Source organism: Mangifera indica, chromosome 1 (genome assembly GCF_011075055.1).
Source record: "Mangifera indica cultivar Alphonso chromosome 1, CATAS_Mindica_2.1, whole genome shotgun sequence".
NCBI lineage: Eukaryota > Viridiplantae > Streptophyta > Magnoliopsida > Sapindales > Anacardiaceae > Mangifera > Mangifera indica.
The window spans coordinates 22,150,678-22,177,168 of NC_058137.1; the positions used below are offsets into that span (position 1 = coordinate 22,150,678).

The 26,491-nt window shown below is 33.3% G+C and overlaps 5 protein-coding genes and 1 long non-coding RNA gene across 9 annotated transcripts; 2 read left to right on the plus strand and 4 right to left on the minus strand.

Moving 5' to 3' along the window:
- Nucleotides 1-2,682: 2,682 nt before the first annotated feature.
- Nucleotides 2,683-4,701, minus strand: LOC123210256 (40S ribosomal protein S5). Its single transcript, XM_044628512.1, has 5 exons — nucleotides 4,544-4,701; nucleotides 4,347-4,453; nucleotides 3,405-3,676; nucleotides 3,050-3,253; nucleotides 2,683-2,945 (listed from the first exon to the last, which is right to left on the minus strand). Exons 2-5 carry the CDS (start codon nucleotides 4,446-4,448, stop codon nucleotides 2,891-2,893), a joined length of 633 nt encoding a protein of 210 aa, XP_044484447.1. The 5' UTR covers nucleotides 4,449-4,453; nucleotides 4,544-4,701; the 3' UTR covers nucleotides 2,683-2,890.
- Nucleotides 4,702-7,581: 2,880 nt separating this feature from the next.
- Nucleotides 7,582-12,739, minus strand: LOC123217959 (40S ribosomal protein S28). 3 transcript variants are annotated; one of them, XM_044639069.1, is made up of 2 exons: nucleotides 12,607-12,739; nucleotides 7,582-7,927 (listed from the first exon to the last, which is right to left on the minus strand). In XM_044639069.1, exon 2 carries the CDS (start codon nucleotides 7,924-7,926, stop codon nucleotides 7,729-7,731), a length of 198 nt encoding a protein of 65 aa, XP_044495004.1. In that variant the 5' UTR covers nucleotide 7,927; nucleotides 12,607-12,739; the 3' UTR covers nucleotides 7,582-7,728. The 3 variants fall into 3 exon arrangements, 2 of the variants coding, with proteins under 2 accessions (XP_044495004.1, XP_044495012.1); XM_044639077.1 differs by lacking the exon at nucleotides 12,607-12,739 and adding an exon at nucleotides 8,709-8,730; XR_006502600.1 differs by lacking the exon at nucleotides 12,607-12,739 and adding an exon at nucleotides 8,775-9,167.
- Nucleotides 11,430-12,658, minus strand: LOC123217974 (40S ribosomal protein S28-like). Its single transcript, XM_044639091.1, has 2 exons — nucleotides 12,626-12,658; nucleotides 11,430-11,805 (listed from the first exon to the last, which is right to left on the minus strand). Exon 2 carries the CDS (start codon nucleotides 11,800-11,802, stop codon nucleotides 11,605-11,607), a length of 198 nt encoding a protein of 65 aa, XP_044495026.1. The 5' UTR covers nucleotides 11,803-11,805; nucleotides 12,626-12,658; the 3' UTR covers nucleotides 11,430-11,604.
- Nucleotides 12,740-13,297: 558 nt separating the features above from the next.
- On the plus strand, nucleotides 13,298-21,258 carry LOC123217947 (homogentisate solanesyltransferase, chloroplastic). Of its 2 annotated transcripts, XM_044639057.1 has the most exons (11): nucleotides 13,298-13,612; nucleotides 14,236-14,357; nucleotides 14,446-14,592; nucleotides 15,091-15,316; nucleotides 16,110-16,183; nucleotides 16,591-16,683; nucleotides 16,977-17,094; nucleotides 17,374-17,436; nucleotides 20,141-20,173; nucleotides 20,406-20,455; nucleotides 21,234-21,258. In XM_044639057.1, the coding sequence occupies exons 1-11, from the start codon at nucleotides 13,391-13,393 to the stop codon at nucleotides 21,241-21,243; spliced, it is 1,158 nt and encodes a 385-aa protein (XP_044494992.1). In that variant the 5' UTR covers nucleotides 13,298-13,390; the 3' UTR covers nucleotides 21,244-21,258. The 2 variants fall into 2 exon arrangements, with proteins under 2 accessions (XP_044494992.1, XP_044494985.1); XM_044639050.1 differs by lacking the exon at nucleotides 21,234-21,258 and having other exon boundaries at nucleotides 13,299-13,612; nucleotides 20,406-20,675.
- An 18-nt stretch (nucleotides 21,259-21,276) lies between these two features.
- Nucleotides 21,277-24,563, minus strand: LOC123217982 (IQ domain-containing protein IQM6). The gene is made up of 8 exons (XM_044639102.1): nucleotides 24,082-24,563; nucleotides 23,271-23,379; nucleotides 23,130-23,195; nucleotides 22,951-23,039; nucleotides 22,763-22,853; nucleotides 22,437-22,676; nucleotides 22,242-22,343; nucleotides 21,277-22,014 (listed from the first exon to the last, which is right to left on the minus strand). The coding sequence occupies exons 1-8, from the start codon at nucleotides 24,426-24,428 to the stop codon at nucleotides 21,277-21,279; spliced, it is 1,782 nt and encodes a 593-aa protein (XP_044495037.1). The 5' UTR covers nucleotides 24,429-24,563.
- Nucleotides 21,394-23,259, plus strand: LOC123217987. Its single transcript, XR_006502603.1, has 2 exons — nucleotides 21,394-21,528; nucleotides 22,248-23,259. It is a non-coding gene; the product is annotated as an uncharacterized LOC123217987 (long non-coding RNA).
- Nucleotides 24,564-26,491: the final 1,928 nt, after the last annotated feature.

Genomic DNA, 26,491 nt, shown 5'->3' on the forward strand with positions numbered 1-26,491 from the left:
TGAAGCAACGCAATATGTGCACACGTATAGTATATAATTTAAGCACATGGATTATAATTTATCATGTAATTGAGTGTTATTTTATTTTTAATTTAAAATCATCTCATCAAATAATAACATATTATCTATATACTCAAATTATATATTAAAAATATATTCATATAGTTTTATTATTGTTGATAAGAAGCTATCCAAAATTGTGTCATTCTATGATGTTCTTCAATAATATTCATTTGCTTTTTCATTGAATGTGTCTTATGGATAGACTTGATTTCAACTTCAATAGGTATTGAACTGTTTTCCATTATCTAAATTGATCAACTAGGGGATTTTGAAACAATAGATTATGGACTTGTATTAACAAAATTAACTGCATATTTGTACTGAATGGCTCCATAGTATCCACGGCGGATGACTCTCTGAGTTAAATATTTCCCCTGGCATGGTTTTCACATATCCCTTTGTAGATATCCTAGAGAATATAATCAGCTTATTTGATTTTACATATTGAAGCAAGACAGAGATGTAACCTTGCTTGAACAGCTTGCCTCCAATCAGTGTGTGATGGGCAAACTTGGTGCCAAAAGTTTGCTTTTATATTATTCAAAGGAGTATCCCATCCTTAGGTAAACGACTATGGGGTCTATCAAACTGGAAGGAAGCACGGTTGGATTTGGAATGAAGATGCTTGGCCTTTTAAGGAATTGAATATGGACAGGGACAATGTCATATGGATCTATGATTGGTGTTACTTGAGCAAACGCATTTGTATATGAGTTTTGGTCTCAAGACACTTGTTGAATTGAGTAGTGCTCAAAGATTGCAAGAGCTGACATGGCCTTGTCTAAATAAGCCATCATTTTTTCTTCTCGAGTCTGGAATTCACCTGTAATTGATACATGACTAGCTAAGAATCGTTGAACACATTGATTGTCTTGGTTTTCATCTCTTTGGTTATTCACAAACTGGTGAGTAGTGTCACATACTTGGCCTCATTGTTGAAGGCTTGGAATTTGCACTTCAAGGAACCATGAAATCGGATACACTTGAGGTTGATTAGGAGCAAGCCTGCTCCAATCCTACTCTTATTGGACAATTCATCAACACATAGGCTAAAAGTTGACAAATCTTCAATTCAAATCTCTTTTCTGCCTAAGAGTTCTGGTCCTTTGTGTTTTTTACTTGCCTGAAAGGTTTGGGCTTTGGCTAGTAAGAGAACTCAAAGATGAATCAACCAATGCTTGCCCTTTAATCGTTGTTTGTGGCTTGAAATGTAGGTCAAATTGGCTCAAATTAGTAGCCCATTTAAGTAATCTACATGAGGCTTCAAGTTTCTACAACACTTGGCCGGGCAAGTAGTTAGTCAACACAAAGATAGTGTGGAGGACTAACCGCTCCATTTCAGGATATCTTGTACCTACGTGAAGTAGGTTTTTGCTAACATGATACACAAACCATTAGACTTACCATACATAGGGATATAAATAAGTACAAGAAAAGAGTTTCCTTATCTATTGGCATTGGTAGTAGAGACAGTTGTCCAAGGTGCTCTTTAAGTTCTTGAAATGCCTTCTTACATTTTTTAGTCCATTCAAACTTCTTTTTTTCCAAGAAGTGCATCACAGAATTGGAGGCATATTTCTGTTGCTTGAGATGCAAAGTGATTGAGTGCTACCACTCTACTTGCCAAGCTTTGCAAAGCGCAAAGCTTGGGCTTTATTGGGTTGTTCATATTAAGAAGTGTGCAGGTCTTCTTTCTGTTTACCTTGATACTACATTGGTTGACTATAAAGCCTGGGAACACACTTTGAAAATACAGTTTTGGGGATTCAACTTTACTTGATACTTTTGAAGGACATCAAACATGTACCTACGGTGTGTTATATGGTTTTTATGAAATTGACGAGCATGTCATCCACATAAACTTTAATAGTCCTACCAATTTGCGGCTTGAACATCTTATTGATCAGTCAGTGATAGATGACTCTGACATTTTCAAGACCAAAGGGCATCACTTTATAGTAGTACAGCCCGCAGTCATTAATAAGTTAAGGGTGCTTTTTCGTCAAGAAATTGATTGTAACCTGAACAAGCGTCCAAGAAATTGAACACTGCATGCCCTAATATCACATCAATCTATCCGCAAGAACGAAACTAAGTCAGTACATGTCTATCATTTCTCAGCTGACTTTTGAATCAGAACAGGATGAACCAACCATTAGGAATGCCGGAATTCACTGATGAACCAAATGAAGAGAAGTTTATCTAACTCATCTTTTAAGTGTTATACAAGCTTCACTTGCAAATAAACTATAGTGGGAGGGAATGATTTTAGAGTGTTCATTTGGGTTAACTCCAATTAACTCCTTAAAAGCCTGTAGTAGTTTTAATATCATTCTCCCTCATATCATGCGCAAAGGCTCATAGCTTAATAGCTATATTGTAACTTACTAACCCTATGTTGAAACATCATCGTTGATAGCCCAAACCTCGACTAAGACAAGCCTGACAGAAGTAATGATAGCCATCATACCTTATAAAAAAGAAATGAAGTTGTCTTTAAGGAATTTGACAAATTGAAAATTAAAGACCATACATTATATTTTTCAGAATCATATTTCATGTAAGATTCTTCATTTAACATAATAAGAACGATAAACAAAAAAATATGAAAGAGCTGAATTTAGTAGCAAAATATGTGTAACAATTACGCAACTAAAAGCATCCTTAATATCATCTACTCAAAACTTGAAACAAAAAGATACACAATTGTCAACATAAAAATAGAATTAACAAAGCGTTCATAACATGTCCATGTGACAAAAAAAGGAAATCTCATAAAGTACTCATCAAAACTATTAAAATTGTTTTCTGATTCTTTAATAAGGCTTCAACGGTTAGCCTTAGCAACTCTCTCGATTTCATCTTTCTTCTTTATGGCATAGCTGGAAATACAAATAAAATCAGTTCCAGCACCACAAACAATATTAACATCAAGGTTCATGGGACAAGTGAACAAATAAACCAAACAGAATCTAGGATTGATTACCTGTTAGATGAACCCTTTGCAGCATTGATAAGTTCATCAGCTAGGCATTCTGCAATTGTCTTGATGTTCCTGAATGCAGATTCCCGAGCACCAGTAGTAAGAAGATAGATAGCCTGGTTCACACGTCTCAATGGAGAAATATCAACAGCCTGACGTCTAACAACACCAGCTGAACCAATCCTGGTAGCATCTTCACGAGGACCACTGTAGCAACAAGACACAGAAGAAGATAACATTAAATCAACATACTGGCAACTACTATCAAAAAGGTAAACAGAGATTCACGACAGCCCAATGATACAAAAATTTAAATACAATTCAACTCACTAGAAAACTGCAAGTCCAACTTCCATACCTGTTGATGACAGCATCAACAATGACTTGGATTGGGTTCTGGTCAGTCAAAAGGTGAATAATTTCCATGGCATGCTTGACGATCCTAACAGCCATCAATTTCTTACCATTGTTTCTTCCATGCATCATGAGAGAGTTTGTAAGCCTCTCCACAATTGGGCATTGTGCCTTTCTGAAACGTTTCACAGAGTACCTACCAGCAGTGTGAGGCACATAGGTTGCATGCTTAGCAGCTTGGACACCAATGTAGTCATTCAATGAAATGTCAACAACCTACACAGAAAGATGAAACAGACACATTAATGAAAACGAATTGCTAATTATAAAATCATATCGACCAACTTTCAATGAAACACCTACTTTTAATATCTTTACCCAGTAAGATTCAAAAATTGGTTCACAGGTAAATTGTATCTGAATACATTGACATCATTGCTAAACTATTACTGATAGATACCCCCGAAAAATAATGTCAATATAACAATTGAAAAAACCTTGAATACTATAACATCACTAGTCATCCAGATATAGTCTAACTTCAGGTATTATTTACATTTATTCTCAAAGCCAAGAAAACTCCTGACCACAGCCGTAAATAATCATAACAATCTAGTGATTACTCAAAATATATATATATATAAAGCTTCCAACAGACATTTGTTATTTCACAAATTTCATCTAACCTCTTTCAAAATACTTCATAAGTATTTGCAAAGACAAGCCTCTCAATCAGCAAGATCTAACATAAGGCCAATAAGACTATTCAATCAAAACAATTTCATAGAACCATCACAAAAATAGAACACCTAGACTCCACGACTAGAAATCGCATTACTCTCCACAACAAAAACTCGTTAAATCAAAAAGTGTCCACATGACGTCACAAAACAAAGAAAAACCAATTCTCGACAAATCGTAAAAGATAAGAGATTAATTTTGAAACCTGAACGTCGTCGAAGGTCCAGCGGTTGAAGAGCTTCACATCATAGTGAGGCTGGTTCGAGTCCTGAGACGGTTGAGCCGGCGCCACAGCGGTGGTTGCCATCTTACCTGTAAAAAGACACAAAACAAAACTCAGTCCAAAGAGAGAGAAAGAGACAGAGATTCGTATAGAGGGATAAATCGAGGAGGAAGATAGACCTTAAACGGAGAACTTTCGGAAGAGAGTGAGAGGGAGAGGAATAGCGTTTTCGAAAGTGCGGCTGCTCACAATGAAGCTCTCACAGGCTAGTGAAAACGAGAGATTTAGGGTTTCGGTATTTTATAAGGATGTACAAATATCACTGGGGTTTGGGATTGATTCAGTGTGTTCGGGTACGTAACAAGTATCAAGTGGTTCATTCATTGGTTGACACTTGGATTTTACGCAAAGCTAGACCTATCCGGTATAGCCTTATAATTGGTACTGAAATGGGGGTTAATATATGGGTAATTAATTAGAGGGCGTTTGGTTTGGGTAATGTTTGATTACTAAAATAGAAAGATTACCTTGAAGATAGATTACTTAGAAGATTACTGGGTATAAATGATTACTATGTTTAATAAAATTTGATAGATATAAATAATTATTGTGTTTGGTTAAAGGTAATAAAAGATTACTAGTATAAGGATGTACAAATATCACTCTGTGGTTTGGGATTGATTTAGTGTGTTCGGGTACGTAACAAGTATCAAGTGGTTCATTCATTGGTTGACACTTGGATTTTACGCAAAGCTAGACCTATCCGGTATAGCCTTATAATTGGTACTGAAATGGGGGTTAATATATGGGTAATTAATTAGGGGGCGTTTGGTTTGGGTAATGTTTGATTACTAAAATAGAAAGATTACCTTGAAGATAGATTACTTAGAAGATTACTGGGTATAAATGATTACTATGTTTGATAAAATTTGATAGATATAAATAATTATTGTGTTTGGTTAAAGGTAATAAAAGATTACTAGTAAATTATTTTATTTAAATGTCCTTGAATATAATTATTTTTAAATATTTTTTATATTATTTGTCATATTAATTAAAAATAAATTTATTTTTATCTTAAAAAATTAATAAATAATAATTTTTCTATAATAAACTCAAGATTACCCCAGTAATCTTTAAATACCTAAGATGAAGGTGGTAATCAGATTATCACCTATATTACCTGTCACGTCAGCATTGGTAATAGAAGATTACTGTAATCTTTTATTACTGACAAATCAAACAAGAGAATAAAAGATAGAGTACCAAGGTAATCTATCTTACCGTCAACCAAACGTACCTTTAAAGGAATCTAATAAAGATGGTCACACCAAATTTATCAATTTTCTTAGAATTACCTGGATATAATTAAAATTAAAATTTAATTACAAAAATACTTGCACCCCTTTTATAAAAACACTAGTATTTTCCATGGACCAATGTTACAACTAACCCTTAAAATCTAAAAAGGTCTTATTTTCACTCTTTCACTCATATTCCAAGTCTAGAATTTGAAATCAAGAAAGCAAGCTCATTACATCGAAATATTTATATGAATATTAACTTTAAGTTTCTTTTACATTACAATTGTATAATATTGTTTAACACATAGAATTGATTTTATAAGTTTGAAAGTGATTTCTTAATCGTTAATAATGAAAATAAGTATTTGTGATACACCACGATTGAAGTAATATTTTCAGTTAACAACACATTAATGGTTGATTGATATTTTTATCATGCAAGGGCTTGATTGAATTTTGATTTTTGACCATGTGTGAGTTAACTGATATTTTAGTATAGAGGTAATTAATGGTTTCTAGCTTATGTGTCGAATACGCAATATACTGGAAATTTTTAGTTAAATGGAAATTTTTAAACAAATGAATTTTTTTAGATTATTAAATTATTTGTTAAATAATTTCCCTGGGAAATTAGTATTATCAGTGTAGGGTTTGTTGGAGACGAAAAGAAAATAGTAAAAATATCTATGAATACGATGTATAAGAGACTAGTTCAATTAATAAGCAAACGTCTTTATATTGACTTTAAGCAAACTATATATAGGTAAGTATGATACCAAAAAATGTCGACTATAGATAGTTTATAAACATTGTGGATAATGATGACGTTGATTGTCATGTTGATATTTCTTCACAATTAAGACAATTCATTCATATTTATATGACAAATATCCCAAAATCGAGAGACGCATCTTCTAAGATCACTAACACTAATGTTTCACAATCACATAATGATGTAATAGAAAGTGATGATTTACAAAAAGTAAAGAGGCAGATACCTATCAGGATGTTGATAAGGATAATATAACGAGTCTGCATGACATCAACATATTGTTAAATGCAAAGGATTTGTTACTTGAAGGGAATAAAAACATTTTGACTAAAAAAGTACCTTTGACCATTGTAACTAAATGAATGATTTTCATATTGAGGAACTTGTGTTGGATGAGAAGGTGAATGTTAATGATAGTATTGAAAGAATGAGTAGTTTTCAGTATATAAATTAGGTTTACTTTAATGTACCACCTGAGACCATGAATGTTCATCATGTTTTTCATTAGCGACCTCATTTCTCTAACCATTTATCAATGTCTAATACATAGAGCAAAGAGTGGTACACATTCTTTCAAGGTAGATGGTATTTTTACCAACAAAGACATTTTACAATATGCACTTAGATGACATGATTTGGAGAATGGAATTTAAAATAAAGTCTATAATGTAAGAAAATGCCACTGATAGTTATCCAAAACAAGCAATTGTGGTAATTAAATGTGCTCATTAAATCCTTATAAAACCTAAAGAATTCGTCAATTTAATATAGGCTCCCTTAATTTTGATCAATTTAATTAATAACCCAAATAAAAATTAGAGAAAGATTTATCAATTTCACTAAACACTAATCCTTACCTTTATGCCTGTCTTTTACTGCATGCATAAGGGTTATTTTATTTATTTAGGTTGAGATAAATATTATATCCTATTCCCTTTTTTTTTTTAGTTTCGCAAATTCTAGAAGGGTTTAATTTTTTTTCTTATCAAGCTTCGAAATAGTTTGAAGAAGCCCAACACAAGTTTTCTAACAATGTATAGTCCCATCCAACAATGAAAACTCAAGAAAGCATTCTATGCTAGGCAAGGAAAACTCAAGAAAGCATTCTATGCAACAATAGCATTTGCGCAAAAAGGCAAGGTGAAAAAATTACTAACCATCCCATGAATATAACCCACAAATTAAAATCAAGTCTTTAACACCAAAACTTGCAAATATGAAGTTGCAAAACTCAAAACCATTGACATTTCCACTAGTTAGAATGACCGGCGTCAATTGGTCAGACAAATCAACGCAACCTTCTAGCTTCTCTCTCAGACTCGAGAAGAGTGAGGATATCGCCTTCTCTAACAGGTCCCTTCACATTCCTCATGATAAACCGGTTCTGATCATCCAAAAACTTCACTCTAACCTGAGTCACCTGCCCTCTTGAACCTGTTCGTCCCATGACTTTCACCACCACAGCATGTTTGATTGCAGAATCCATCCTGTATAAGAGTTGAGCAAAACGCAAATCATATATTGAAACAACTCTCAAGGAAGAATAAAGCAAACGAAAACTAAGATTAACAGACTTAACAACTTCTTAAATTTTACTAACCTAAACTCCTATTTTCCTCACACAATTAGCTAACAACACAAAAGGAACAGCTTCAAACTAACATTGGACATCCAGAAACAGTTTTAACTGTTTTTAGTACTTGATTGCCCCCTTCAAATTAATAGCCAAAGTTCATTATAGAAAACACAGGTTTCTTGCTTTTAGAAAATTATAGACTCCGGATGTTAAACCAATTTCATCCTGAAGATCTCTGGGCGAGTCCAGAAGATAAGACCATCAAAAATAGCCAATTTCTTTTAAATACAAGGATTTTCGGTAGCCTATTTATCACTGCTCTTTTCTTAAAAAATTTTCTAATCTAAAATTTCATTAATTATTTTCTCAACAACCAAACAAATCGTTCACATGAACAACTAAACCCGTTTATAACTTCAACCAAGCAAAGTTTTTTTTTTTTTCACATATATAAATAAGAAATAAGACTCTCAGCAGCCAAGCCAAACAGATCTCACGCATTAAATCAAATATAACAAAAAAATTTAAATAACATTAAAATAATTACATAAAAAACATGAAAATTTGATAAAACCACACATAAATGATGTTAAAACAGTTCAAAACGATCGTAAACAGAAGCTATAGATGCGATGAAAGTTTAGGCAAACGAAAATTTTTGATAAAACGACGTAAATCAAGTTAAAACAAACTCAAAACGACGGCAAGCAGAGGCTCTGCATTGTGACGAAAGGAAACCGGAGGGAAGCGGAGCGAACCTGAGGGAAGAGTCGAGTAGACAGAAAAGACGGTAGAAACGGACTTCTTACAATGGGAAAGAAATTCTTATTGAGGCTGCTCACAATGAAGCTCTCACGGGCAAAACGGGGGACTTAGGGTTTCGGTATTTTATAGGCATATACAAACATCATCAGGGTTTGGATTGATTCAGTGTGTTCGGGTACATAATAAGAATCAAGTTGTTATTCATTGGTTGACACTTGGAGTTTTACGTAAGGCTAGCCCCATCCTGTATTGCCTTATAAATGGTAATGAAACGAGGGATAATATATGGGTAATTAATTAAAAGGGTCCAATTAAGAGGGACACAGCGAAGTCATCAATCTTTTAGGGTTATATAGACATGTCCAAATTTAAATTTAACTACAAAAATACTCACAACCCTTCATATAAAAACACTAGTAGTGTCCATCAACCAACATTAAAAAGTCTCTATTTCACTCTCTCACTTATAGAATTCATAATTCAAGAAGGAAAGCTCATTACATCAACGTATTAATGCAAACACATGGGGAAGGATAGTCCATTCTCGTGCATCTCACAAGTGTTAAATTTATTTAAGTGATCAACTAATTGTAAAACCTTCTTATCAATCATTTTTTTATTATATGTTCATAATAATCGGACGTGTAGACAATATAATAATACAATTTTAATGTTAGTACTTTCCCCTTAAAAAGGTCTCATCTTAAAAACTAGGGTTAGATTCGAGCCGAGCTTGGCTCGGCTCGAGCTCGGCTCGTCCGAGCCTGAAACAAGCTAGGCTTGGCTCAACTCGATCGAGCTCGGATTAGCTCGGTAGATTTTTTTTTTAATTTTTTATACAAAACGACGTCGTTTTGATTCATATATATTAAAAACGATATCGTTTTAATAATGAAAAACGAGTCAAACCGAACCGAGCTAAACGCGGCCCGAAACGAGCCGACTTGAGCCGAGCTCAAGTCGAGCTTGAGCCAAACTCAAGCTGCCCATATATGAACCGAGCCGAGCTTGAGTAGCCCATATATGAACCGAGCAGAGCTCGAGCCACCCATATATGAACCGAGCCGAGCTCGAGCTGGTTGCGAGCTCAGCTCGGCTCGAATCCAACCCTATTAAAAACCCATATGAAATTGTTGTAATTGACTAAAATTTGATCAATTACAAAATGTGTCTTCCAAATCTTTTGTCTAGTTGAGACAAAATGATAATATTACATCTAAATTCAACAACTAAATCATAATCTAATGATTAAGAGAAACTTGAATGCGTTGAACTAGAGGTCAACCCCATTCAATCTAAATTAGAACTCCTCATCGTAGTTTGTCTAAACAATCTCCTTTAATAAAATGAAGTCTACTAATACTATGTTAAATTAAGACTCTTCCAATTTTAAAAACTTTCTAAAATATGTAGTTTTCAGGAGTTTTTTTTTTCTGTTTAACTGTTAATGTCACCCATTATTTTTGTTATTATGTCATAATAGTCTTTTTCATCATTTGTGCCTTAAAGTGCAACACTACTACGAATATCTCACTTTTGAATGGTGTTTCATATCTTCTTTTATGCTTAGAAACAACATCCTGCACCAAAAAAAAAAAAAAGTTAATTTTTTATAACATTTTCAATTAAAAAAAAAAAAGTTAAAAGCGTTAAAATGAAAAATATTAATTACCCCTCAAACGGAAAACATCAATAACCCATTAGATTGGAAAATATTTAAAAAAAAATTCACCCTACGTGTTGCACATACCGAATAAAGTACAATTAAAAATAAGTAAAAACCGTACTATACAGAATCTGCATTGTGAAAAAAATTCAAAACCCCACACTAACAAATATTAAAACCGGCCATCATATGGATTATGCATACTTGGCAAAATCAGTCATGCATGGTGACAAAATCAGTCAAAATCTCTCCATTTCAAAGTTGATTTTATTAATAATCAATTAATAAATTAATCTATCACAAAATCATTGATAAATTTTATAAAAATTATGAATGATTAAATCTATTTCACACAAAGACTCAATTAAAGAAACTGTAAAAATGACTAAACCTCAATGTTTTAAGTAATAAAAACATGTTAAAGAATGATATTCTAGCATTTTTCTATTTTAGCCTCATGAAAATTAAAAAAAAAAACTTAAATAGCCAAAAATCTCATCGAAATTCAGTGTAGACGATTTGATTTTAGCACACAGGCTTACCATGCCTATTTCAATTGTGCGACATGGATTTAAAGTTTGTTTATACGTACAAGTAACTCTCCAATTGTAATATATTGATTATATCCATATAACCCCTAAAGAATTTATTATTTTTACACCCTTAAATATTATCAAATTGTCAATAACCCAGATAAAAATTAGAAAAAGATTTATTAATTTCACTAAACCCTTATCCTTACCTTTATGCCCTTTGCTGCTTGCATAGGAGGGATTTAAAAAAAAAAAATTTAAATTTTTGGGTTATTTCATTAATTTAGGTTGGTAAGAAAAATATTCTATCCTATTTCCTTGCTGGTTTTTTTTTTTTTCCAAATTTAATAAATTTTGGAAGAGCTTATTTTCTTTCTCTTTACCTGAAATCGTTTGAAGAGGGCCAACACAAGTTTTGTAACAATATATAGCCCATCCAACAACGAATATTCAAGAAAGCATTCTATGCGATAATAGCGTTTGGACAAAAAGGCAAGGAATAAGTTATAGCAAACTCAAGTCAATTTAACAAGTGAAAAAATTAGTAACCATCCCATAAATATAGCCCGTCTTAACTCGATAACTCAAAAATGATAGCATGACGGAGTCAGTCGATCTGACCAATCACCGCAACCTCCGGGCTTCTCTCTCGGACTCAAGAAGAGTGAGGATATCGCCTTCCCTCACAGGTCCCTTAACATTCCTCATGATAAACCGGTTCTGATCGTCCAAAAACTTCACTCTAACTTGAGTCACCTGCCCTCTTGAACCTGTTCGTCCCACGACTTTCACCACCACAGCATGTTTGATCGCAGAATCCATCCTGCATACAAGGAGTTGCGCAAAATTGAAACACCTCTCAAAAAAGAAATTAACAGACTTGACTACTTAAAATTTGCTAACCTAAACAGTTTTAACCATTTTTAGTACTTGATTGGCCCCTTCACATTAACAAACAAACTACATTATAGAAAACACAAGTTTCTAGCTTTTAGAAGATTATAGAGTTAGGATCTTAAACCAATTTCAACCTGAAGATCTCTACGCGAGCCCCGAGGATAAAACTACAAAAATAGCCAATTTCTTTGCATATTCCTTCCATTTTAAAATTTCCTAAATAAATTTCTCAGCAGCCAAACAAGTCCTTCAAAAGCCTATTCCTTTCACAAACAGAGATTAAAAACAAGATTCTCGGCAGCCTATTTATCCATGCCCTTCTTTTAAAACTTTTCAAATCTTAAATTTCATTTATTATTTTCTCAGCAACCAAACAAATCATTCACAAGAACAGTTAAACGCGTTCATAAGTTTAATACTATTAAATTCATCTATCTTCAACAAAGCAAAGTTTTCTTTCACAAATATAAATAAGAATCACAATTCTCAGCAGCCAAGCCAAACAGATCTTACAAATTAAACCACAGTACACATAAAAAAAATAAATTTAACTAAAATTAAAATATACAAAAAAATAAAAATTTGATAAAACCACATGTAAATCAACTGGCTCACAGAAGCTATAAATACGATAAAAATTAAGCTACAATTAAAATAAATAAACGAAAAATCATGATAAAACGACGAAAATCAAGCTCAAAACGACGGCAAGCAGAGGCGGGAGCGAACCTGAGGGAGACAAGTAGACAGAATAGGCTGTAGAAGGGCTGCAAATTGTTGGGCACTTCTTCCAATGGGAAAGAAAAACCCTACCTTGATAGAACTTTTATGGTGGGGAAGAAAGGTAAATGACGGTTTTACCCAGATGGTTGCCCATGTTTGGAATTTTATTTTATATAATTAAAATAATCAACCTATAATTTGTAAGATAAAATTAAGTGGATAATAATGTATAATGATGAAATTGAGTAATGTTAAATTTAAAATATAATAATATTTATAATTATTGATATTGAAATGAATATTCATTATAAATATACATAATTTATTGTTATTTGTAATATTAAATTTAATTATTGAACATGATTTGTGTAATTTCTCTTATTAATTTTGGACATTGAAACATCTATAAATATGGAGTTCCACAGAAAAAGATAAATTAAATATATTGCGAGTACCAAATTAATGCATTAAAAAAAATTTTCAAACTAAAAAGGTCAATTTAAATATAATATAATAGTAAGTCTATAATTGAATTATCAAAAATATGTATTGTTTTAGAGTTTGATCTCAATTAGCGAAACCAAACTTGAGTTATGACTTGTAAGTTTTATTAAAAACATTTATTTTTTCTAAAAATATTGGTATATATTTAATATTTGATCTTTTCTGTTGATATAGAATGAATCCAAACGTAGAGGGAGTTCCATGTAATTTCTTCAAACTAAAGGAGTCAATTAAACTTAGACAAGAAAAACCCAGAATTTCACCGGCCACTTGCCTCTCTCCCTTCATGGAGCACTCACTCTCACGCTTGCCATCTCTCTCAATTTCAGCCATAACTCCACCCTGCAAAGCTTATTCAATCCAAACAAAGATATCCTTTAAGCCCAAGGGCAAATCCTCAGAGTGGCTGCTGAAATGGTCCAACAAATGGCCTTCATTTGGACTGTACAGTTGCAGAATTGGCTTCAAGCATGCACCGAAACGATCTCAGAGGCATAACTCCATCTGGGTATATGTTTTTGTCTTCTCCATATCGATTACTTAAACTCGGATGTGTGTGTGACTTTATGTTTTGGTTGAGAAGAAGTTTTTTATGGTTTTGTTTTGTTTGAGGTTTCTTCTGTAACAAGGATTGACGAATTAATTCTGTTTATAAGTATGTGTTTGAACAGTTGAACTAGAATTGATTATGTGTTGAAGTTCAGCTGACTGAGAGAAAACGAATATTGTGAATGAGAGGTGGCTAATTTCATTTCACTAGCTTAAATGGGAAATTCTAGATGAGTCGAAGTCTTAAATGGGATGGGCACATCATTTAGCGCTCGTTGACATGACAATGAAATTGATAATGAAGAAGAAAGAGAAATAAATTAGTGGTGTTGTGTATCACGTAATTTAATAGAGAAGTTACATATGTTGCTGAAATTGAATTAGTTATGTTGAACCAACCAATTCATAAACAGGTTGAGAATGGACCAGTAGCAACAGAGCATTTTGTTGTTGCCAGCTTACTCTGTCATGTTTTGAGGGTTGAAATGCTTAAATCTAAATGTTGTATTTGATTTTTCGTTCACTTTGGTCATGAGATTCTGAGTCTATCTATGGCATTAATGTGAAAGTGGATGCTACTAGGCCTCCTCCAATATTGGAGCAGCTGGATCTGATCCAATACTCAACAAAGTGTCAGCTTTCAAAGATGCATGTTGGAGATTTCTGAGGCCCCATACCATACGTGGAACTGTGCTAGGATCTATGTGAGTATTAAATTACAAATACAGTGGTAAAATGGGTAAATTAATTTTTGTTGGACTGTGCAGGCTTACTTTATTTTTCTGTTGACAGTGCTTTGGTGGGGAGAGCCTTGATTGAGAACTCAAATCTAATTAAATGGTCGCTGCTGTTGAAGGCATTCTCCGGTGTTTTGGCTTTAATTTGTGGGAATGGTTATATAGTTGGCATCAATCAAATCTACGATGTTGGAATTGACAAGTATGTAATGAAATATATGTAATTTTTTTGATTACTTGTAAAAAGTTGCATAATATGCCTTGGAGGTAGCCTTAAAATAAAATCGGGATTTCTGTGCTTTTGAATTGGACTGCAGATATCTTGTGATTAGGACTCAGAGCATTAGATCAGACAATTAGTAGTTGATATCTGTCTTATGTATCAGATGATTTATAACTGTTCAATGATGCTAATTCTTAAAACCAACAAGTTCTGGATACCGTTTTTCTTAATGGCATCTCATGGGATGTAGCTAGTGCATGGCCTAAGGTCATAACTCATAATCTATTTTTCTTTTGTAATCCACTGTTTCAAAATATCATAGTGCTGAATTGTTCAAGTATGTTAAGTTGCCAAGTAAACTGTGAGGTTAAATTTCTTATACATGTATGGGTAATTGAGTCCAAGATTCTTCCTGTCATGTATTCAGTTATTTGTGATAAATTTGTGCAAGTAAAACCCATTGTTTTCTCTTTGCAGAGTAAACAAACCTTACTTACCAATAGCTGCTGGGGATCTTTCAGAGCAATCTGCATGGTCGTTGGTGATATTTTTTGCTGTGACTGGTCTCTTGATTGTTGCATTGAACTTTGGCCCATTCATCACTTCCTTATATTCTCTTGGCCTTTTTCTGGGAACCATCTATTCTGTTCCTCCCCTTAGAATGAAGAGATTTCCTGTGGCTGCATTTCTTATTATTGCTACGGTATGTTTTATTTTCATTTTCCTCACCTCCAAATCTGAGAAATCAGCTTTATGGTGGTTTCCCATGTTGTCCATGACTAATTGCATTTGATGACCCACCACTTGAATGTTATTGCGCTATTGGCTTACCTAAACACCAAGGGTGATACATAAGGGTCCAATAATAATAAATGAGCTTTGACACACCCTTTCACCTGCAAGGCATGTAAATTAACACAATGGCAATTATAAGCACTACTTATAATAATCCAAATAATGCATTGGGAGATTCAAACACATGACCACTTGGTTGACTTAGCTCACATACCATATTAAGTTACCACTTGACGTAAGAGCTTAAGTCCATATGTGAAAGTCAAACGGGGTATTTAATACCTATCAGATGTTTGGGTTTTCACTTGGAATAATAGGTTGTTTCTAAAATTGGAATTACAAGCAAAATTTTTGTATTGATGATAAAGAAGAAAATGGTCATTTTTCATTATAAAATAATCATGTGTCAATTACAAGCCTAGAATAGAATTCTCTTAAGTGGCATAAGGACAACATTACTCCATTAAAAGAAGTGGAAGGTAAATTGGATGAATTGAGTGTCTCATGTCTGTCTCTGGTTATCTGAGTTTTGATTCTATTTGATTAAAGCACAATTGTCAAACAAAAAGGTCATCATCTTATGCTGCTATTATAAAATATAAATAATAATTGTTTCAGTTTTATTGAGAATTATTTAGTGATATGTATAAACTTCATTTCTCTTTTACATTGATAAACTAACAAACAAATAACTACTGCAGGTACGAGGATTTCTTCTTAATTTTGGTGTATATTATGCCACAAGAGCTGCCCTTGGACTTTCATTTGAATGGAAGTAAGTTCTCATTCATTACATATTGCTTAAAAATATAGTTGAGTGAATCAGTTGTCAAAGTTAGCATATGGCTCAATTAAGGTGGTTCTAGGTACTCACTACTCTGCCAATTTGTCATAGTGACTATGACAGAAAAATAATCAACTTGAGGTAAAATAATTGGTGTGGTACCACCTTCCACTCCTTCCATTTAAGCTAGTACACTTGAGTCATGATTGAGAATTTGACTATTTCTACCTTGAAACCTTTCTAATCCCAACAAACTGATACCATTGGCTACAAAACTTAGAGTATCCCCTTTCATTTATGTGTGCAGGTTATATTTAACTTTTTCTTTGGAATATGTGTATGCTTGTTCAACCTCTTTAGAATAATTGTCACATTATATCTTCAATTTCTACCTGCAGTGCACCTGTGGCTTTCATTACAACATTTGTGACATTGTTCGCATTGGTCATTGCCGTTACAAAAGATCTTCCTGATGTAGAAGGAGATCGAAAGTAAGATGCTGGCCTGCTTATGTAAATGCATTTGATTTTATTCCTTTTTATAAGCTAGCTGATATCTTGCTTACATGTACTTTTACCTCCCTCAGTTTTATGCATCAGATTTCCTGTGAATAATTATAGCACCAACTATGAAGGATATATGAGATGCCATTTTATAGCTATTTATCTTGATATTTCCCTCGATAAGCCATCGAGTCCCCAATTTTGTTCCCCATTTCTTGAATCTTCTCTAGTACAGGTTGAACTAACTGTGCCCCCTTTTATTTTTATGTTTTTGTTTATAGATTTCAAATATCAACTTTAGCAACCAAGCTTGGAGTTAGAAACATTGCATTCTTGGGTTCTGGGCTTTTGCTGGTAAATTATGTTGCTGCTATATTGGCAGCAATCTACATGCCCCAGGTGAAGCATCTGCTCCTTTGAAGTTAGTCTTGTTGAGTTATAAATGGTTTATGCATCATTTGCTCATGACTTTAAGCTCATGTGCACCACTCGTGGAATGAGTTGTGTTTTTGTTTGTATTTCTCAAAATCTAATCTTATTGTGTATGCTTAGTTTCTTACAATTTTTGCTGATATTATGCAAATCTTGTGGAACCAGCGGAGTATTTTAGTGTATTTATGGATATTTCCTTCTATGGAGGTTAGCTTATTAACTAAGTCTGCTATTTTATGTTTTCAGGCTTTCAGGCGTAACTTCATGATACCTGCACATGTAATCTTGGCAACATGCTTGATTTTCCAGGTGTCTCTCTAATTAACACCATGATCTGGTTTTTTTTTTTTGTTTGTTTTTAATTTTTGAAAGTATTGCATAGATTACTTTTCAATTTGATTTTGTGGGAAATTAGGAAAGAATCAGTTATGAAGAATCAATTAATATTATTTGTAGATCAATTTGTAATTCTTTGTTTCCTTTTCTATAGAGAAGATGTATGCATAAAATGGCCCTAAACCAAGGATAATACACACAATGAAGTAAAAGTTTTCTTTTTCTTACAATTTCCTCAAATTCTCCTACATAACATGGGATCAAAGCTTTAGGAATTAATCTCAATGTGCCTTCATTGCGACTGATATTATCTCATTGTCGGCCTTTATTGTCATAGTTGTAATTGTCAACCTTCATTACGATAGCTAGAATCATTGTTTATCCTTCTCTTTTGTCGTGACCAGATCTGTCATTCCCTTGAATCATCGGATCATAGGTTATTTTTTATTACTGTCACTATTTCTATTGTTGCCTAGTTTGCACAGTTGTAACCAAATTTGATCTCTTGGGCCATTGATTTGCAAGATCTTTGTCCAAGATCTCATCTAATGATTTGCTCTTAGATCTCACAAATTGTCACCCTTGCCAAGGAATTGAGGAAATTATCATCAAATTTGTCATCTCTGTCTTCATTGATCTTTCCGTTGTTGTTAGTCTCCTTGTCATTGTCACTAATCTTGTGGGTCTCTAATTGACGATTGTGATTGTTAAATCAAAGAAAAGAAAGATGACAGTCACATATTTGAAGAAGAAGAGACCTAAATGATAGTCAACTCTTCCCTTTTCAAAAGGAAAAGGGACCTACCAGCTTGTTGTTTTTAAAGAGGTCCTCACCTACCAACCGACTTGTTGTTTTTCAAGGGTGAAAGTTTTTTGATATACATATGTGTAAATGAGATAACCTAAAAGTTAGAATTGCCATTAATACCAACGCGAAATATTGGAGTGTACATGATATACAAGTTTGAATTACGGGGGTATTTCATTTAGTTTATAAAATTTAAGGGTAAAAGTAATAGATACTAAAACTAAGAATGTATATTTGGTATCTACTGAAAAAGACGGTGAAAGATAAATCATCATTGGGAAAGTGAAAGGACATGACAGCAAAAGAAAAGGTGAAAATTGTTGAAAAATAGTGGTGAGTTAGGGTTTGGGTTTGGTAGGGAAGAAGAAATTGAAAAGAGGAACCAAAAAAAAATGAAAATATATATTGGGTGACAAAAGGTAGATAAGAAGAGAGAAAAAAAGGAAAAACAAGGAATAGTTAATCATTGATAGACAAGAAAATCGAAAAAGAAAAAAAAGTGATTATTGATAGATAAGAAGAGAAAGAAAAGAGAAAGAAAAGAGAAAGTTGAGAGCAAGTGGGGTTCATAATTCATTAGTGATTGGATGGATTGATTGGGCTTGAATTTGTTTTCAAATTTATTATTTATATTATAAATAAATAAATAAATCCAATAAAAAATTAAAAAAGAAAAATATAAAAGGAATAATAAACAAAAAAAATCTAGAAAAAAAGGAAAAAAATAATGCTATATATATATATATATATATATGCACACATATAAAAGATTTGTCCAAAGCAAAATTTCAGTTTTGCCCTTTGAAAACAAAGTGGCTTTTAAAGGGGTGGATAATGTTTAGATAGGGAGGCACTTGTCTTAGTCTTATAGGTTAGATCTTATTGTATAAATGGATTATTAGGGTTATCAATAAGGAGGAGGAGGAAAAAAAAAGAATTAGGGATTTTGGGTGAAATGTCTAGTATCGAATTGTCTAGTATATCCAGGTAAATACCCTTTTTTGATTAAAATGATTTATGTATTCTTTATATGTTGGTTTGTTTGTTGTTTTGGTGAAATGTGGTTGGATACCTAACAAAATCATTTTTGAAGACTTGAAGACTTAGTATAACTTGACCAAACAAAACACATAGAAGTGGATAGACATTTCATTTAGGAAAAGCTAGAAAGTGGGCTGATCTTCATGTTTTATGTATCTACAAGATGTCAACTCATATGTATTTACCAAAGGACAAAATACTACAACATTACAAATAATTGTATCCAAGTTAGGATAGAAAATATATATTCACCGGCTAGAGGGGAAGTGTGGGAAAATAGAAATGAATCAATTGTAATTATTTGTAACTCAATTTGTTATTATTTGTTCCCTTTTCTATGGAGAAGATGTATATATAAATTGACTCTAAACCAAATAAAGGTTTTTTTTTTCCTTACAATTTCTTCAAGTTCTTCTGCTTAGCAGATTCACCCTTTTTTGCCTCTGGGAGGATTATGCCAAGATAATTTCTTTTCCCCTGATATGCTTCTTGCTTTCTGTTTGTCAGTGTTTAAATAATAGTTGCTTGACATTGTTTTATAGACAATTTGATGGCTTTTTTTTTTTTTTTTCAAATTCTTAATCTTTTCCCTTTCTATCAATTAGATCATGGCTAGTTAAACTGTATTTAGATTTGCATGACAATTCTTTAGTTCATATATGTATTAGAGTTTAAACATGATCACTTTTTTTTTTTGGTGAGCTTATACTTTGTAGTTACTGGTTACTCCACATCTGTAGTTACTTTCAATGATTGAATTTCTGTAATGCATGGTATCATTAATGATCTGTGTCTTATCTTACAATTTCATCTGGATTATGATTTCAGGCATGGGTGTTAGAACGAGCAAATTATACCAAGGTAATCCTAGCTTTCTTGTTGCCTGATATACATGGTAATATTTTTTGGTAGTTATAATGGAGAGAAAAATTATAGCTCAGTTGACCATACCATGCATTTTGGCCCTTCATACAATATGATTATATATAAGTGGATAGATCTTTCACAACTTATTGAGACTCATATGATATGGTATTAAGCTGCAGATGGCCCTCTTTTACTTATCTGATTATAATTTTATTTTCTTGTGCAGGAAGCAATATCAGCATTTTACCGGTTTATATGGAATCTCTTCTATGCTGAGTATGCTATATTCCCTTTCATCTAGAATTCTAGTCAAACACCTTTTTGGGTGTGCCCTTTTTCATGGCTAGAGCAATTGTAGTTTGTTAAGTAAAATGCTGCATAATTTTGCCACGTAGCTGACTTCGCTAATTGTACAATATTGTATATCTTGCTTGGCAAAGAAACGAGAACTGTATTTTCATTCATGGAAGTAATGGAGTCATATGAATTTTTTCCATTCATTGACTCTTACTTATTTGCTTGGTTGGTAGACGTGCAAGCTTGAATTCTTGTGTCTTTCATAACAACAGCATGGTCTTCATTTATAGAACTAGCTTGACCATTAATATCTTGCTATTTAACATACTCGGTTGAAAATAAATTGGTTCGGGTCTAGATGCGCTTGTGTTGCATCATAGAATAGGTAACTGAGCTATGCCTATCATTTTTCAGAATTGTAAGTGTTCAAAAAACTAGTGAATGAGTTCTGTGCTCAATATTCCAACTATAGGCTGTGTCTTAATTAGATAGGGTATCCTTTTCGGTTTTACAGTTGGAACATGCAGCTTAGGTCAAATTTAGGATGCTAACACCATTTGAAACTTAAAAATCCTTTATAATTGAAACTTTTGAAATTGGTATTTAAGATTGATTGCAAAAGAGATTTACTAGTTCTAAGACATCACTTACATTCTGTGATGGTATCTAGATTTTCAAGTCCCTCTTTCTTTTAAAGGAAATGAAAGTGTACTCTATCTTTCTATATTGATGGGCAACAAATCCTCATTTTCAACAGATTGGCATAGAAAGAACATAAATTAATTTCTATATCATCTTCTCTACCCCCAAGTCCAGTCAACAGATAAACTTTTGTCTGAATATAGTCTACTCCTTGCCCTTTTGGGACTTTCGCCTTTGTCTGGAGCAAGAGGACTTCTACCTAGTAGAGTCGAACATGCACCTCTTGCTCTTGGAGACAAGTTTACTTGCTCAAGACACCGACATTGAAGTTCAAAAGGGTAATCCCTCATGCAACCAATCCGTGGCCCGGCTCCTGTGCTCCATCTAGAGGACAACTGCTGAGCTAATTGGTAAGATCTCATTACTTTATGTGAATCTATCCTCCTTATGATTTTCTCTTTTAGGATGTCCTTTTCATTTTCTTCTTCCTCATCATCATCCTCATCAAATAAATTCTTTTTCAGAACCATGAATTCTTCGTCTGACGAAAATGATTCTTCTGCTGTTTCATAATCATCTTCAGAACGAGATTCTGAACTTTGTGACTGACAATTTTGATGAAGCACATCTGTCTTAAAAATGTCACGCACTTCACCTATTGTTGGTACTTCAAATCTTGTTATTTTTGAGCCAAATCGTTGAGACAATTTTAGTTTTAGTTTACCAGAACTTTCTGCAGCCTTAGAGTCCTCTTCTTGCAAATCGATATCCTCTTGAGCTGAAGTTGTAGCTTCTGTTGCTTCAGTGTGCTTTAAGATTTCTGCTTCTAATGAAGTGCTATGCAAGCTGATGCTCTTCTTGATATAGCCTTCTTCTGCCTCCTCAGCTGGCGCTTTCTGAACAGAATATAGCCAAAAAAAAAAAAGCAATACATCAGATATTAGCCTCTCTTTAATATTACACAAATCTGTTATGAATAACACAAGTTTTTTTTTTCTTTTTTAAGATATGAATGATAACATATCTGCAAAAAGACAAGACATAAGTTTTTGCTTGCCAATAGTATCTAACTACACATACTCTGGGTTATATCAGATGTTTACTTCATCAGTGCTTTATTTACCTGCAGATTTCCAGTATCCACGCTGTGCTCGTGGAGGAAGGACATGAATGCCTGGAAATTTTCTTCAGTTGGAAGGTAGTGTCCACTGTGAGGCCAAACTGACTGTAAATTTCAATGAATCTCATCAGCATACAAAACCCACTTGAGGTAAAAGAATCTAATTCCTCAGAAACACAGCCATGGCTTCTTCTTTACCTTCAGAATACCGTTTTCAACAACCAGTCTGCCAGCTGATAATGTTGCACCACCAGCCAGAAAACTTGAATGCTGAAATGTGCCCTTGTTCTTCTGCCCAACATACAAGCTCTTGGATGTACTGAGAACAAAGATCCATTTGGCATCTTTAGGGCCTTCAGTGGTATCAAGAAGTTTCCCACTCTTCTTGTAAAAGAACTTTGCACCCTCTATCACTACTTCATATTCAGTCCTTTCTGTCTGCAAGTCAGAAATTTTGTTGTTCAGCAAACTCCGTTACAGGGTTTTAAAAAGAGAGGAACAAATGGAGAGTATAGATGACTAACTGGACCAAGATACTTAATGCATTGCTGTTGAAGCTTCCACCGGGGACACCTCTCGATTAGATTAACTTCTTTTCCTTCACCTATATCGAGCCTGCACTTTCAAGACTGACATATCAGCTTTGAAAAATCTCTAAATTCTCAGCTGAGAAGTTGTTAATTCATTTTGTTGTTGTTCCGGTTGTCATTACCAGTAAAAGAAGGGCTGCCTGCTCTGGCAGTGGAGCCATGTTGCATAATAAAACTGAAGATTATGGCCATAACGATGGCGAGGATCAATCTGCCAACCGAAAGAATAATGAAGAAGAACAATGTCATGTATCTTCTGCTTCACATTCAATAATATAATTTCCCAGAAGAATGGACTTACTGCTTCAAGCCAATGTTGTAAAGCAAGCTTTCGAGCCTTTTCATCCTTGGACAAACCTTTTCCAACCTGGAAACCAACAATTGAAACTTTAACAATCATGAATTAGCAAGCTTCTCCTTGTTTGACAATACTTTTAGGTACCTTGGCAGCTCTGGTTCTTGCTCTCGACCAACGAGATATTGCAGTCTCTTGCTTACCGATGTCAAAGAATGAAACCCGATTCAGCTCGGCAAAATCCAACGCCTTCCACCTATACCATGCGTATCCAAAATTTTAGCATAAAAAAAATAAAAATAAAAACCTAACCCCATTAAAATCCTAATCTATAACTTTGTTGATCTTAAATTTACTAAAGTTTTATTATGTTTTAGTCAGAAAACAAGAAATAGCTCAACATATAGGGTAATCTTGTTCTAAGGTCATGCTTGCCGAAATCATCTCAAAACTGTCCAAGTTCTGCTATTTGAAAAAAGTTGAGCTTGAACCAAATTTAAAATTCGGTTCGATATTATACTTAACTAAAAAAGACCAAAACGATATTGTTTTTATACAATTGATCAAAATAACGTCATTTTAATTGATTCGTATCAAAATTTTTCATATTTACGAGCTTAACAAACCAAACACCTCTATTTATATATTATACTATTTTAAATATTAATTGCTAAAATATGGCTAGATAATGATCCAACTTAAAGAATTTCATATTTTTATAATATAATCAATAAAAATTAAAACGGTATTCCAATCACAGTTTTGATATATTTTTTTGTATATTTAATTAAATATTTAAAACTTGATTGAAATAATATTACTCAATCAATCAATCATAGAGATGTACTGTACAAAGTCACATTTTTAATTATTTACATTTTTACCCTTAACGTTTCTTAAAATGCTAATAGGAAACTAGAACATTTTTATTTTCTTTTTCCTAGAAAAAAACACTTACCATCTCTGCTCGGCAAGAACAGCACCATCTGCAAGCTTTCTCCTGGTTCTAAAACTCTTGTACACTTTTTGCAACCTCAATGCAGCTTGATATCTCCGATTCCCCGCTGTTTTCGACAGCCCCGCCGGCTGCATTGTCCTCTCACAAATACCATTCGATCTCAAAGACTGATCACCACCATCACCACATCCATATCCATTACCATCATGATTTTCAACATCCTCAAAATCTTTGCTCTTGAAATTTATGGCGCTGCTAAAAACTTGATTCTCCATTTCTGCGATTGGAGTTTTAATGGATGACGTGTTTTCTAATTTCCTCCCTTGGAAGGTAAGTGATGTTTCCATGATTATCTTACGGTACTGTTTGATTATCTTACCGTTGGCTCTGCCTCGCCGCCGTTGGGACTGAATCAGCGGCAGAATGGAGCCCTCATTTGGCCACCATTGCCGTGACACTAAATGATCTCACGAGAAATGCACCAAAACGACCGTCTCAATCATCGAAATTTTCCACTGGATATGAAGGAGCGACCCCCGTTGTGCCTTTGAAAGACGCCAAGATCTCTTTTTCTACCTGTTAAAAATAATCAAATTAAACCACCAAATTTTCAGAAGCTTGGAGCAAAAACAAATACATCAACACCATTAATGTTCAAAATAGTTAACGGAAAAGCCTGAAAAGAATGGCATTTCTGAACATTTCTGATTTCCTCTTCTTAGTTTTGTTCATAGAGATTAAAAAAGAAAAGCTGGAAATTAGGAGTTGGAACCAAAGTAGATGAAATATCCAAGAAAGAAATGACCCATTTCACAAAATTTATGTATTTGAGTTCTAGAATATTGAAAAGCTTGAGAACAATTGCATTTTCATTTTCCTCTCTTAGTCCTCTTCGTAAAAGAATCAAGAAAATAGCTTGAAATAAGAACAGCTTCATGGTTAGACCAATATATATTAAAATTTACCTACAAAAGAAAAGACCCATTTCACAGAACTCATGCATTTTGTGTTGTAGAATGAATGAAAGAGCTTGAAAACAATTGCCTTTCCCTCTCATACTTTTCCTCATAAAAAATTTCAAGAAAAAAGTTGCACCATTTCGTAATAACAACATACTTTTCTATTAACACGAACCAATATAACTACAAACCAAACCAATCAATAGGTGAATAAGGGATCATTTCAGCTCAAAATAACTTTACCTTGGCGTGGGGGAAATGGAACCAAACGATGGGAGGAAGAAGAAGATGGTGAAAAGAGAACTAAAAATAGGGAAAGAGAAAAACGAGGGAAAGGCGATGAATGAAGGAGATATAATAAGAAAATAAAGAGATTTTTACAGAGTGGAAATTGAGCTTTTGCGAAAACTCAAAGTCCTTAGTAATCGCTTGGGTTATTGCTATTCTTGCAAGAGCCAATGGTCTCATATATATATATATATATATGGAGAAGATGATGGCATTTACATACAACCAACGTAAGTAGGAGAGCTTTTAAGTTTCAACTAAACGGGTGGCATTAACTATTTTATGTAATTAGAAATTCATTTCTGTTCACTTACGAAAAAAAAAATCATTTCTCTTCACCGAACGAAGGCTATTTTTTATTTTTCCTTTTAACATAAATTTTTACTCCATCTGTTTTACGGTCGGTTTGATAAGATGTAAATGCAATTAAGTTGAATTAATATGAAAGGAGAAAAAAATGAGTATCCACACAAACTCTATCCTTAGATTCATATGATCTACAAATCATTTATCTTTAGGTGGCTTCGCGGATATTAACAAGAAGAAAGGAAAATGAGTATCAATCCTCCAAGTATAGTCATAGAAATTAAACAACTTTTTAGTTCGAATGTCATAATAGATTCAAAATTCATTACGACAAATAACTAACAATCAATTGGTATCAAATTTATAGTTTAGGAAAAATGTATTCTTATGGGTATCAAAAGAGAGGTTCAACCAAATTATACGATGGGTAATATTATATGTATACAGTTTTAACAATTAGATACATAAATAATGTATCATAATAAAATTATGTGTTATTTTATTTTTTATTTAAAATTTTATAATTATATGATGATACATCATTTATGTACTCGAAACTAAGTCTGTGTACATATAGTTTTATTGTTGTACGACTTAACATCTACATAATTGTCGTCAAATAGCATGTTAACTTTCATGATAGTGTCAACTTGCGTTATCCGAAAAGATACAACGAGATCTTTACATTACTAAACATTCTTTAATTTCACATTTTAATAACTAAAGACAAATGTTATACGGTTAAACTAAACACAAAAGAAGTCATCCCTCAAAGTATAGTTAGATACAATGACCAACAAACAATGACTAATTAATCCTTCAGTGCAAAGAGCACAGTAAATTCAAGACTTGGACAT